Source organism: Quercus suber, unplaced genomic scaffold (assembly GCF_002906115.3).
Source record: "Quercus suber isolate HL8 unplaced genomic scaffold, Cork oak 2.0 scaffold_155, whole genome shotgun sequence".
Lineage (NCBI taxonomy): Eukaryota > Viridiplantae > Streptophyta > Magnoliopsida > Fagales > Fagaceae > Quercus > Quercus suber.
Genome location: NW_027069616.1, coordinates 224,696 through 238,681, shown reverse-complemented (window position 1 = coordinate 238,681; position 13,986 = coordinate 224,696). Strand labels below are relative to the sequence as shown.

Genomic DNA, 13,986 nt, shown 5'->3' with positions numbered 1-13,986 from the left:
AGTTTGATAGGGATGTCATGCCCTGGTGCCCTTCACATCAGAGGAGAACAACCCAACGAAAAAATAAAGTGCCCCTTCTAACAGGTACCCATGTGATTGCTCAACCTCACTTCACATCACCAGTTTCGTTTTTTTGCTGAATAAGACTTTCATTGAAAAAAAGAAGACTATAGTGTGCTATTTGGGTCCAGACCATCTCCTTCCCATTACCTTAATTACACATCAATAGCCAGCCGATATGAATCAAATATGTGACAACTGCATGACTTTTATGTTGACTGCAATGGCACATATTTACATCCCATGTTTTGAGATAAGGTTAATGATTCCTTGGATCTTCCAGCAAGAAACAAACAATCAAAAATTAACTTATTATACCAGTTGCTGCAGGCTTTGCTGATAACTAGTACCAGGGTCCAAATGAAAGACTTCAAATATAAACACTGGTTGCTCATGAAGCATACATTTAGGAGAGAATTGATAATATAGGCCCAACCAAACAGTCCAAAGGAGCAAGAACAGACCTCAACCAAGTGTACACGCATAAGCTTACAGGGCAACTTTTTGAAAAATTATATATATATATAGAGAGAGAGAGAGAGAGAATCCAATCTTGATGAATCATACAAATATCTAGCCAATAATAATATTTGATTTATTTCTACATACTGCTTAATCACACAGCTTTACTTAAGTCTATATAGAATGTATACCATATACTATGAAAACAAATAAATTACTTCTTCCACAACAGTTTCATTATTTTCCTCCACAAATTGTTGTGGAAGCAACAGTGATTTTTGTGGTAATAATTCCACAAATTATAATTATAAACAATAATACTACAGACATACCAAACAAATTAAGAGCACGGTGAAAACAAACAAACAACAAATGAATGGACTGGCCCAATTCATAAATGCTTATGTCTCCCCTATCATTTGATGTAACTACTCATGAGGAATGAACCAACATGGTGTTTAGAGCTTGCAGCTAACTTCAACAGGGTGGCATGTCTGGTGGTGGTGGTAAAATATGCTCTTTTTGACCTTTCCCATTTTTCACTACAAATGCCATGTCCATGCCCCATGTCATATGCCGATCAAAATGGCAATGCAGAAACCAAACTCCTGTCATCACAAAACATAAACAACAACATCATCATCATTTTAGTATTAAGTGTGAGGGGCAAAGGTTGCATCCTGAGCATTGGATAGAATAAAATACTGAAACATGGTCAGATATGTATTGTATCTAATACTCTAATGTATTGGACACAAGTTTAACCTTAATATCCTGAATACTTAACGGAATCCAAAATTGACATTTAGTGTTCCAATGCACTAGACACAAATTGAACCTTAAATGCGAGTTATTAAAAAAATAAAAAGAAGAAGAAAATAGTTTTAGCAGTTTGACAAACCAGGATTGTTGGCCCTAAATCTAATGGCAGTCCAGCCATCTAGGGGAACAGCAATGGTGTTCATAAAAGGAGGGTCAACAAGATTATATCTCAATGGGTCCTTATCCTTGTCAAAGTTTCCAAGACCCATTCCAACCACATAGAAACTATATCCATGGAGATGCATTGGATGATCATTCCCGCCCACCAAAGTCGTGCCTTGAAAGACAAGTTCCACAGTCGTGTTAAACTTCAGTATCTTAACCTTGGTTCCATGTCTAGGTGTATCTAGGTACAATGGCAAGTCCTCAGCAGTGAAATTAAATAAATATGTAGGGAAATCTGGAAAATTAGTCCCAAATACCCCATTGATATGACCATAATAAGCTTGTAATATATCGATGTATGGGTTCACAAAGCTTATGTTATTGACACTAGTGGCTAGTCGGGTCCCATTAGGCCCTGCACATGAATTGTTAGGACATGGGAAGGTGTTGACTGAGATTACAAAAAATTAATGTTTGGTTATGTTTATTGGGACACTGACTGGATGATTTTTATCCGCTAAGCTTCTGAGGCTACTTGTGAAACTGACTGAGGCATTGGTATTATTAAAGAAAGGAAGATTATTAGGTAGGGAAGGAGGTGAAGATGGGGTATAGTTTCCATTGTATTCGAGAATAGCAGTGGTGGTTGTGTTATCATAAGCAACACCAGGTGCAGCAGAGTATGCTCTAGCAGCCATGTAATAGTGGTCAGATTTCTGGTTCGCTTTCAGCAAAACATCGATGGTTTGGCCAGGGGATATTGTGAGATAACTTGATTCCAATGGCTTGGTGTAACTACCATCTGTTCCCACAACAGTGACATTGTGTTTGGCAATAGCGAAAAAGAGAATATCCATCACGGCAGAGTTGATAAGGCGGAGGAGATAAGTCTTGCCATGATCAACCTTTAGCTTGAATGTGTCTGCAAGTAGTGAATCGCATTAGTAGACTAACACTTCAGCCAAAAAGAAAAAACAAAAGAAGAGAGTCTATGGACACAACTTATGTACTATAATCGTTTTCGCTATTAAAAACGGTGATTATGATCATGATATATGGATTAATATTAAAGTATATGTAAAAGTAATTGTTCACTATTCACAATTGACCATTTGTAACAAAAATTGTGATAAATAGTATAGTCCTAAAAAAATTGATATATATAAAAAAATAAAAAATAAATGAATATCATTTCATAAAAACTTAGTAACTTGGCAATCGGTTATTGCCTTTCTAAGAAGGATAATTTTTTTTTTTTTTCCTTTCTTAGGGCTAAGATGACGACTTTATTATTCTAACCATCTTTAAGTATTACTGCCACTTGCATCTTATCGGGTTCACCGAGTCTTGGTACTTCTGTTTGAACTATGACATTTACCAATTGCAAGTAATTTCCTCAATAAGTCTAAGTATCGTATCAAATGTTATTATTTATCAATTTAAAATATATGGATTATAAATCAATGAGCCTTAATCCTTGAAAAAAGTTAATCATTTTTCATTAAAAAAAAAAAAAGGTTACTTACATTTAAATTAACTAAGTGGCACTAATACTAATTAAGATGCCTTAATTTTGAGTAAAAAAAAAAAAAAAAAACCTACTCAATGTAATAAACCCCTCACACATTACAATCATATATTAAATCAAATCCGTGCTATATTTCGTTGATTTTTTTTTTACTGAATGATCAACTACTCCATGCTTTAGGTGCTAAAAAAATTTACTAAGAAAAAACCATAATAGGGTTTGAACAATAATGGATAAGAAATATGATGATAAGTATTTGAAAATGGTTAAATAATTAAATTCATATTTTTCCTAACCATTTAAGTTTTTAAGTAAATTGATAATTTATCATTAGCAATCAAAACATAATTAAGAGTTTGTTTGGGAGTACTTTAGGCCAAGGCCAACATAACTTGACTTGAATCTTTTATTCTATAGATATATAACTTTGAAATTAAGTAAGCCACTTAATTAACCTTAATTATAATTTAGGTGAAGAGGTTTGGACCTAAGGACGAATTGATAGAGGTTCAAAAATCAAAATTCCAGTCATTATGCTTATTAATTCATGTATAAAAGGAAATAAAGTTAATCAAGAGCAAGCTTAAGCCTGTTCGAAAAACTAATAAACCAAACCCCATTGTATGGTCCAGGTCTAGCTTGCTGGTGATAAGACCATGCTTTAATAAAAACTGATCACCGTGTACATTTTAATGTTCAACCCCACTTGGACTAGGATATATACTGTCAAAAACATCGTTTCCTACTTCATTTTTTTTCCTTGGAAGTTGGGACACTGTTTTCTATGGGATAACCAGTGTGTTTATCTTCTTACCGGTACTCCTCAATCTTCCTCCCTTTTCATTCTAATTAGTAACGTCAATCTTAGAAGCATTTGGTAGAAAATAAAGGATTATAAACATTCTATACATATAAAACTGTAGGAATCTTTGACCTGGTTTTGAGCACGGATAAAGAACACCAGGTTGTCCATTGATAGTGTAAGCATCAGAAACATTAGGGGCTGCTCCGGTAAAAATAGCTTCATTATAAACTGCCAATATTTCTTGCTTCCACCACTCTCCTGCATAAACAGAGATTTCCAGTCATTTCAAAAATATTTTTCTGGTCAAATTGTGTTACATTTTCTTTACTTTTAAGTTGCAGATACAGCACGACTCTTCAAATTTGAAAGACAAAAAAAAAAAAAAAAAAAGTCCCAGTTATTGAGAAGGCTAATTTTATAATACCAAATATGATTGAAACCTCTGCATGAGGAAGAGGGAAAGGATATTTGGTTCCCTTCTTGGGATGAATGATTATAGCACCATGAACCGTTGCTCGCCACCACTCACTATGAGCATGCCACCATAGGGTCCCAACTTCTGTGGAAAAAATAATCTTTTGCCTAAACTTTCCACCTGGTTGTATGGGGCATTGTGTAATGTATTCAGGGCCATCTGACCATGGATATCTCGGTTGTTTTACTCCATGCCTATAAAATTATAAATTAATATTATCATATACGATGCATAGTTAATTAGCAGTTCCTTATATATTTCAATTTCTTCTGTCAAAACAAAAGTGCACGGATCAGAATGATACCAATGAATAGTTATGTTAAAACTGCCCTGGTTATGGACATCAACAAAGATAGTATCTCCTTGGTGAACATGTAGTGCTGGTCCTGGAAACTGGCCATTTACTGTCAAGATGTTCTTTGTGCTGCACAGTCTCGTGTATGGAGTTTCTTTGACCTACAATCCAAAGTTTACACACATAGATGCTATAACTCATAACAAAGCATGTGTACATATTGATAGGTATACAAATACGTACATGCATACAGTGTGTGTACGTACATATATCTCTATTCATGATGTAGAAAATCAAACAATTGCATTTCATGAAATGAATAGTGAAATTTTATCGTATTAGTTACTTACCACAAAAGTATGACGAACATAAGCTTGGCAATGAATGGCACCGACAATTAAGACTAGCCAACTGAAAAATTTTAGGCTCAACCACATTTTTTTTTTTTTTGGGGAGCGGTGGGAGTGAGTGATGGAAACCTTTTTACTTTTCTTTTCAGTCTTGTAGTTTTTTAGTGAATTTCTTAGCTAGGTACCGTTTATATAGAGACGTGAGGCTAACAGGAAACATGATTAACTTTACTGGTGAAGGTGGGAAAAAATGGTCAATCATTGTGAATATAATAAATAGCCCATAACAGTTTGCTATATGTATAAGACAGTTATGAAAATAAGTATGAAATTAATTGTGACGTTAGAATAACATTTAGAGAAGCAACAATCTTTTCAATTTCAATTTATCAAATAGGATATGACATATAGCCATCTTTTCTTCTCAATTGCTTTTTTTTTTTTTTTTTTTTTTTTTTTTTTTTTTTTTTTTTTTAACAACACAACGAGTATTTCTTTTTTTTTTTTTTTTAATGTTATCGCATCTTCTAAAAGAAATTTTTTTAATAGAAATTGTGTGTACCCAAAATATGGTTATTGAGCTAAACATTTACTTGGGCTCACAATCTATTTGTATTATGGGCTTTGGGTTTCCGAATATAGGTGGTTCTATGCTCGAAGACCCAAGTACACTCATGTTCCCTCAAAATATGGTTATTGAGCTAAACCCTTCTCTTTACAATCTATTTTATCACTCTTTTCTCTCAATTTTCTCTCCAGAATTGTGAACCCCCACTCCTCAATCCATTCTCCTATTTATAGATTGAGGAGAGTAGAGGTGTTATGATTACTTCTTCACTCATGTGAATGGGGGTCCAATTCCATCGTTCCTAAGTGGATGCTCCGTCGAAAAGATGGTAATGGCATTGAAACTAATTCCCACTTCCAAAAGCCTGCTCGGCAGCAATATTCCCAAAGGCACTACTGAGAGGGGCTTGCTTTGGGTATCCTAGTATAGGGTATCCACGAGCAATGATACCCCCGTCTAGGTTAAAGACAATCGAGAGGGGCTTGCTTCGGGTATCCAAGATAGTGCAATTTCGTTTCAACTCTTGGGCCCAAATTGGGCCCCAAGGTGTCTAGACTGAGGCTATAAGTTCAATGGGGATAGGGTCATATAATGTATTGTGAGGCTTGGGCCCAAGGCCCATGAGGCCTGGGGCCCAACCACATACAGAAATATATTTCTACTAAAACTATGTTGATTTTATAATTGGCAAACTAATTAATATTAAAACTTTGCTTCCAGCTTTAAAACTATGTTTTTTATATGGATTGACGTTGTCATGCTCCCATGAAATGTTGCTCAAAAGTTAGAAGTCGTTTGGAATGTGGAAAAGTTTTGTTACTCAAAAATCAAAAGTGAATCATTTGGAGGCCAAAATGGGCATTTGCCCCTTTCACCCAAAAGATGTAGCAAAATGCCGGACAAAATTGCAAAATGCCCTTTTTGGGCAAACTAAGCAGCGTTTTGTCCTCTTTCTCAAACTAATTAGGGAAATGCCCTTCTTTTGAAAATCGAGTTTCTCAAAATCGATTTAGGCCCTATAGCGGCGTTTTTAAGGAGCCTATAGTGACGTTTTCAGGACCTATAGTGGCGTTTTGTAACTCGATTTATATAAAATCGAGTTATAGTAAAAAAAATTTAAAAAAAAATTGCCTATAACTAGATTTATTAGAAGTCGAGTTACAAAACGTCACTATAGGTTCTGAAAACGTCACTATAGGTCTTCAAAAACGATGCTATAGGGCTCCAGAATTTTTTTTTTTTTTTTATAACTCAATTTTGAGAAAATCGAGTTTCAAAAGAAGGGCATTTCCCTAATTAGTTTGAGAAAGAGGGCAAACTAAACAGCGTTTTGCCCTCTTTCTCAAACTAATTAGGGAAATACCCATCTTTTGAAAATCGAGTTTCTCAAAATCGATTTAGGCCCTGTAGCGGTGTTTTTAAGGAACCTATAGTGACGTTTTCAGGACCTATAGTGGCGTTTTGTAACTCGATTTATATAAAATCGAGATATAGGTAAAAAAAAATTAAAAAAATTGCTTGTAACTCGATTTATTGGAAATCGAGTTACAAAACGTCACTATAAGTCCTGAAAACGTCATTATAGGTCTTTAAAAACGCCGCTATATGGCTCTAGAATTTTTTTTTTTTTTTTAATAACTCAATTTTGAGAAAATCGAGTTTCAAAAGAGGGGCATTTTCCTAATTAGTTTGAGAAAGAGGGCAAAACGCTGCTTAGTTTGCCCAAAAGAGGCATTTTGCAATTTTGTTCGTATTTGAACTGCTAATTGTCTACGACGTGGAACTCTAATCCCCATTAGACTGTGTGGTATTTGCTAATTGTCTACGACGTGGAACTCTAATCCCCATTAGACTTTAACGCATGCCCTATCAATTACATATGTGGGGATCCCATTGAAGCGTCTAAGTAACAACTTGATTGAGTACGATAAAATAAAAATATAATTAAAACAGTTGGGACTGAACTTTTTTGCATTACTTAATTTAAAAATGCATGGCTAGCAATCCGCATGCAAAATAGAAAATAAATTATATGTTAGCTAGTTACGTGAAGTCATAAATTTTTGTTTGATTGGGACTTGTGAAGTTGTGATCGCTTGCCTTGTTTCTTTTCTTTTCTATTAATGGTAGGTCTTGGTCAATATAGGTTATTATTTAAAGGTCTTCTTAACGTGTGATTAAGTACAGGTTGAAAACATTAAACAAAGGAAAAGAGGGCAGGTTTTAAAATAACATAATTATGAGTTATACATACATACATACATACATAGAGAGAGAGAGCACCGGATTTCAAGTTTGGGGAGCCGAAGTATAAATAATTAAAAAATATATGAAATTTTAAATAAATATCTATTTAATATTAACGAACTATCAACAAAGACAAGTATAAAAAATTATTGCCTTGTAATACATTATAATACAATCATCTACAAACAAAAACACAAAACACCATTATTTCTTACTAAATTAGAGCAATTGCATCAATTTATGCAAAAATTTCTATTTATTTTAGCATAATAACCTACTTTTTTATTTTATACACTCACTTTTCAAAATACCTCACATTAGCTTATTTATTTTACACTACATTTCATTAGAATACTATTTCTTTATCAATTTTTTTTTATTATTATCTCAAATAATCTCTCTTCTCTCCATCCAAAAACCACTACCCTCAATCTAAATAATTTCCAAAGCATTCATTTGCATAGTTACAGTAATTGTGTAAATTTTCCCAATCAACCTGAAATATACCTACATTAGCCTATGTATCATTGTACAAAAATACATTTGTGCTATAATAATTGTGTAAATTTACATATTTATTGTAGCACAAATAGATTTTTGCACAATTATATATAAACTGATGTAGGTACACTTTTGGGATTAATTGGACAAATTTGGGGCCTTATGCTATTTTACAATTGATGCAAATGCTATTACAATAAAATCAATGTAAAATTGCAATGAAGGCAGCCCAAATTTTTTGAAAAAGAGGGCTCAAATATAAAATTGTAAATATACATATATATATATATATATATATATCTTCTTAAGACTAAGGGGGACGGGCTCCCTTGGGCCCCACCTATAGTTCCATCCATGTATGCGCGTTTGTGTGTGTATATGTTTGTCCATAATTCATTAGTTCGCATGCACAAATTTATTTACGTGGCCTCATGATATTTATGCATTATTTGACTTTTTTTCCCCAAAATATATAAAAACATCATTTAATGAAAATGTTTTTGTCAACAAATAACCACACGCGCTACAATCATGTCAAGGGGTACTTTTGTTTTTTGCTTTATCTGAGATGGAATTTTACTCTAACATTCAATATTACATTAAATAAAAATATTATTTTTTGAAAAAATAAAGTCAAACGGTTCATAAATATCAAGAAAACACACATAATTACAATCAATTTATGTGTACAAATAAATGAAAGAAAATACTAACGAGTGCTCTTAGGGCACTGGTTAATAATTCATTTAAATAAAGTTTTTATGGGAAAGAAATAAATAAAAAGTGATTAATATTTTGACAGTTTTTTTCATTTCTCATAAAAGTGGTATCAAAACTTTCCTAAAATGAATTATTAATGAGTGCCCTTAGAGCACTCATTAGCATGACCCATAAATGAATTGTCCATAAATATGATATTCTTTTTTAAAAATACGCATTACACCTAATAAATTAAATATTTATTATTCCTGAATTTGTGTTCATGTTATGTGATTGTGTAATCATTACACATGGCATGCATGTTGTGTTTTCTCGATATAAATATTAGAAATTGTATAACGTGCTTCTACTATGTGACTCATTGTAAATGCATTAAAATCACTAACATAAATTATACTATATGAAACTATATTACTATTTTTCAAAATTTTAAAATATATTTCCGAAAAAATTTTATTACTAAAGATTTGAAGAATTTTAAAAGAAATCGCATATTTATTTTCAATCATTATAATAATTTATTACTCCATTAATTTTAGGTTTTGATAATTGAAAAAAATTAAAAAAGTAGTACACATAATATACTTTCATAATCACATAGCTTAAGCTAATAATTTCTTCTCTCTTTACATATGATATAAAAGAAATTAATTAAGAAGATGCAAGTGTTCCAGCCAATTTCCCTCGTCTACCACTCTACCTATGAGTACAAAGAGTCTTTTGGCTAAATATTGCTAAATTTAAAACATATTTGTGTTATAGGTACTGTTACAAGTTATTTAGAGAAATGAGGAAAGAGATTGAATTTCGGCAACAGTGTTGCCAAAATTCAAGAAAAAGTAGGAGAGAGAATGAGAAAAAGGGAGGAAAGAGAAAAACTTGAATTTCGGCAACAGTGTTGCCTTAATTCATCTACCCAATTTTCCTCACCTGCCCGGATGTGTGAGTGTGAGAAGTGCAATGAGTGAGTGTCAAAAAAAAAAAAAAAAGAAATTGTGGCAATGGTATTGCCGAAAATGGTAGGGGGGAAAAAAAGTGAATGCCAAAATTTGGAGAAGAATTAAATAAAAATATAATGTGCTACGTACACAATATTTTTACAATAAATCACAGGTAACTAGTTATTATTAGTTCAAATTTAAATTTAACATTGAGATTACTATTTTAATCTAACAATAACAATAAGTAACAACCTCATACTTAGAATTTATTATAAAAATGTTGTAAAAATCGTATGCACTTATCATTTCTTTTAAAAAAAAAAAAAGTGTAATGGATTTGCCGAAAATGGGGAAAAAAAATAAAAAACATTTTTTTTCCAATTGTGGCAATGGTATTTTTGAAATTGTGGGGAAAATTTTTTTTCCTCACAATTTTGGCAATACCATTGCCACAATTTTAAAAAAAAATTGTGGGGAAAATTTTCCCCACAATTTCGACAATGCCACTGCCACAATTGGAAAAAAAGTTTTTTTTTTTTTTTAATTAAGTGCACACAATTTTTACAATATTTTTACAACAAATTCTAAGTATCAGGTTGTTAGTTATTGTTATTGTTATATTAAAATAGTAATCTCAATGTTAAATTTAAATTTGAACTAATAATAACTAGTTACCTGTGATTTATTCTGAAAATATTATAAAAATATTGTGTACGTAGCACATTATATTTTTCTTTAATTCTTCCCCAAATTTTGGCATTCACTTTTTTTCCCCCCTACCATTTTCGGCAATACCATTGCCACAATTACTTTTTTTTTTTTTTGAGGCACTCACTCATTACACTTCTCACACTTACACATCCGAGCAAGTGAGGAAAATTGGGCAAATGAATTACAGCAACATTGTTGCCGAAATTCAAGTTTTTCTCTTTCCTCCCTTTTTCTCATTCTCTCTCCTATTTTTTCTTGAATTTCGGCAATAGTATCAACACTGTTGCCAAAATTCAATCTCTCTCCTCATTCCCCTAAATAACTTGTAACAGTACTTATAATACAAATATGTTTTAAATTTAGCAATATTTAGCCAAAAGACTTACCAAATGTAGGCAAGTACAAGTCTGCAACCATAACTGGGTTCTTTAGTCTAAAATTTTCGCTTACATCTCACAAGTCACAGCTACATTTGACAAATTTGTTAGGTGCTGACTTATTTAAGGTTTACCGGCAGGAGCAGAATTTTTATTTTGGGCGCCACATTTTAAAATTAATTATATTTAAGTTAGAACTTAGAAGAGAGAAATGATTAATTTAAGCTTTATATATATATATATATATGTTCTTTTTTTTCCCCCATGAAAATTGCAAGAGGAGGAGGGAATTTGTAATAGCTGTTCCCTCTCCGCCTGAATTGAAAATCCATCTCTACATACTTGGTGTGTTAAATCCATCTGAATATTACAAACTAGAATCATTTTCTTGACAGTATAACAAAATAAAATATGTTTGAGTTCTTTTTTTATTTATTTATACAAGATATAAGTTCTATTCTAGCCTATTTTAAATATATATATGTGTGAGAAACTTCTTTCTAGAAACTTGAACCCTGAATCTTGCCCTCTCACACTCCACAAAAACTTTGTACCTGTAGAGTGACAATCACGTCAAGAATGCGTGATAGTTGGGGTTCTAGCTTAGATTTATTAGATCCTTCCTAAGTTAGGGCAAACTATGCAAAAGTACTAGTGGTAATTAGAAGGAATCCCTTCCTAATAAGTTTATTGGACCCTTCCTAAGTTTGTGCAAACTATATATGCAAAAGAATTGAGGCCAAGACTTTCTTGCTTTGAAATTGAGGCATACTTAAAAAAACCAGTCTTCTACATATCTAAGTATTATTAAAATTTAATGGTGTAGATGAAGGGTGTTCCACCATATGTTAATTTTGTTCTCCTAGCCGATTATGGCTAATTTTGTTTTCTTATTCAATATAATGTTAATGCAGCTCTTAATCCCTCAAGCACCACCATTGCAATTGTGGCTAGAAGTTCTGTTGGCAATGTTGTTAAAGCGGTGAAAATGGGTTTTTCCTTTTTTTTTTTTTTAAAAAAAATCCAACAAAATGCCCTATATTTGAAACTATTTAGGGAATTATTTTGAAACTAGATTTTCTAAAAATTAAGTTTCAATTTAAAACTTGATTTTCTAAAAATCAAGTTTCAATTTTCAACTTGATTTTTGGACAATCGAATTATAGCAAACTTAAAAAAAAAAAAAAAAATTTAAAAAAAATTTCTGGAACTCAAGTTCCATGTGAAGTACTCGAGTTTATGGAACTCGAGTTCCTTGAAAAATTCAAGTGGAACTTGATTTTCATGAACTTGAGTACTTCACATGGAACTCGAGTTCAATTTTTTTTTTTTTTTTAAGATCCTTCCTAAGTTAGGGCAAACTATGCAAAAGTACTAGTGGTAATTAGAAGGAATCCCTTCCTAATAAGTTTATTGGACCCTTCCTAAGTTTGTGCAAACTATATATGCAAAAGAATTGAGGCCAAGACTTTCTTGCTTTGAAATTGAGGCATACTTAAAAAAACCAGTCTTCTACATATCTAAGTATTATTAAAATTTAATGGTGTAGATGAAGGGTGTTCCACCATATGTTAATTTTGTTCTCCTAGCCGATTATGGCTAATTTTGTTTTCTTATTCAATATAATGTTAATGCAGCTCTTAATCCCTCAAGCACCACCATTGCAATTGTGGCTAGAAGTTCTGTTGGCAATGTTGTTAAAGCGGTGAAAATGGGTTTTTCCTTTTTTTTTTTTTTTAAAAAAATCCAACAAAATGCCCTATATTTGAAACTATTTAGGGAATTATTTTGAAACTAGATTTTCTAAAAATTAAGTTTCAATTTAAAACTTGATTTTCTAAAAATCAAGTTTCAATTTTCAACTTGATTTTTGGACAATCGAATTATAGCAAACTTAAAAAAAAAAAAAAAAATTTAAAAAAAATTTCTGGAACTCAAGTTCCATGTGAAGTACTCGAGTTTATGGAACTCGAGTTCCTTGAAAAATTCAAGTGGAACTTGATTTTCATGAACTTGAGTACTTCACATGGAACTCGAGTTCAATTTTTTTTTTTTTTTTCAAAAGTCCACGTTCGCTATAACTTAATGTTTCAAAAATTGAGTTATATATTTAAAACTCGATTTTTAGAAAATCAAGTTTCAAATCAGGGGCATTTCCTTAATTAAGTTCAGATGTGGGGCATTTTGCTGGATATTTTAAAAAGAAAGGGCAAAAGCCCATTTTCTCCATCATTTGTAATCTGTTTTTCAGATAAAAAAGAATATATTCATTAATTTTCATTTTGAACAAAAGAAAATTGCTTCCTTTGTGCTTAGCATTTCAGTCCTTAGGAAATTTAACTCAGATTCTTACCTCACATAATTATTGTACGTACTCATAATTATTTCTTCAACTCGTTTTTTAAAATAACTCAAGCAAATTCCATATTGTATATACGTGCAAATCCCACTTTGGAGTGCAAATGAATACTGAATTTTCTAAATATGATTTTGTGTTTGAATGAACTTATTAGGTTTATTAGTTTATTTTACTTAAAAAATGATTTATAAAAATAAAATAACATTTAAAAATCTATACATAAGTCAAATAATCAAATAAACCGACTTATAAACCAAGCTAAACATGCTTGGTTTATAAGTCGGTTTATTATGATTTTGTACAAATGAATATTGAATTTTCTAAATATGATTTTGTGTTTGAATGAACTTATTAGGTTTATTAGTTTATTTTACTTTAAAAATGATTTATAAAAATAAAATAAAATTTAAAAATCTATACATAAGTCAATAACATTTAAAATACCCCAATTTCTATATACCACTCGTATGGCACATATTTTCAGCATTCCATCACCCAATTTTTTGTACTTTCTGTGGGACTCACTTTTCTTAAAATCACCAAACACAAAGCCAACTACATGTTCAATTCCAAAAAATAAACAATATTAACGCCACCCAAAGAAATAAAAAAATATATATATATATATCTCTGCCTCTTCTTCTTCTTCTTCTTCTTCTT

General features: G+C 31.7%; 1 protein-coding gene across 1 annotated transcript; it reads right to left on the bottom strand.

The window, feature by feature from the left end:
- Positions 1-632: 632 nt before the first annotated feature.
- On the bottom strand, positions 633-5,066 carry LOC112000398 (laccase-15). The gene is given in 6 exon segments (XM_024032522.2): positions 633-1,130; positions 1,424-2,371; positions 3,912-4,040; positions 4,207-4,451; positions 4,562-4,713; positions 4,903-5,066. Coding segments are annotated over 6 exon segments (1,692 nt in total). The 5' UTR covers positions 4,990-5,066; the 3' UTR covers positions 633-999.
- Positions 5,067-13,986: the final 8,920 nt, after the last annotated feature.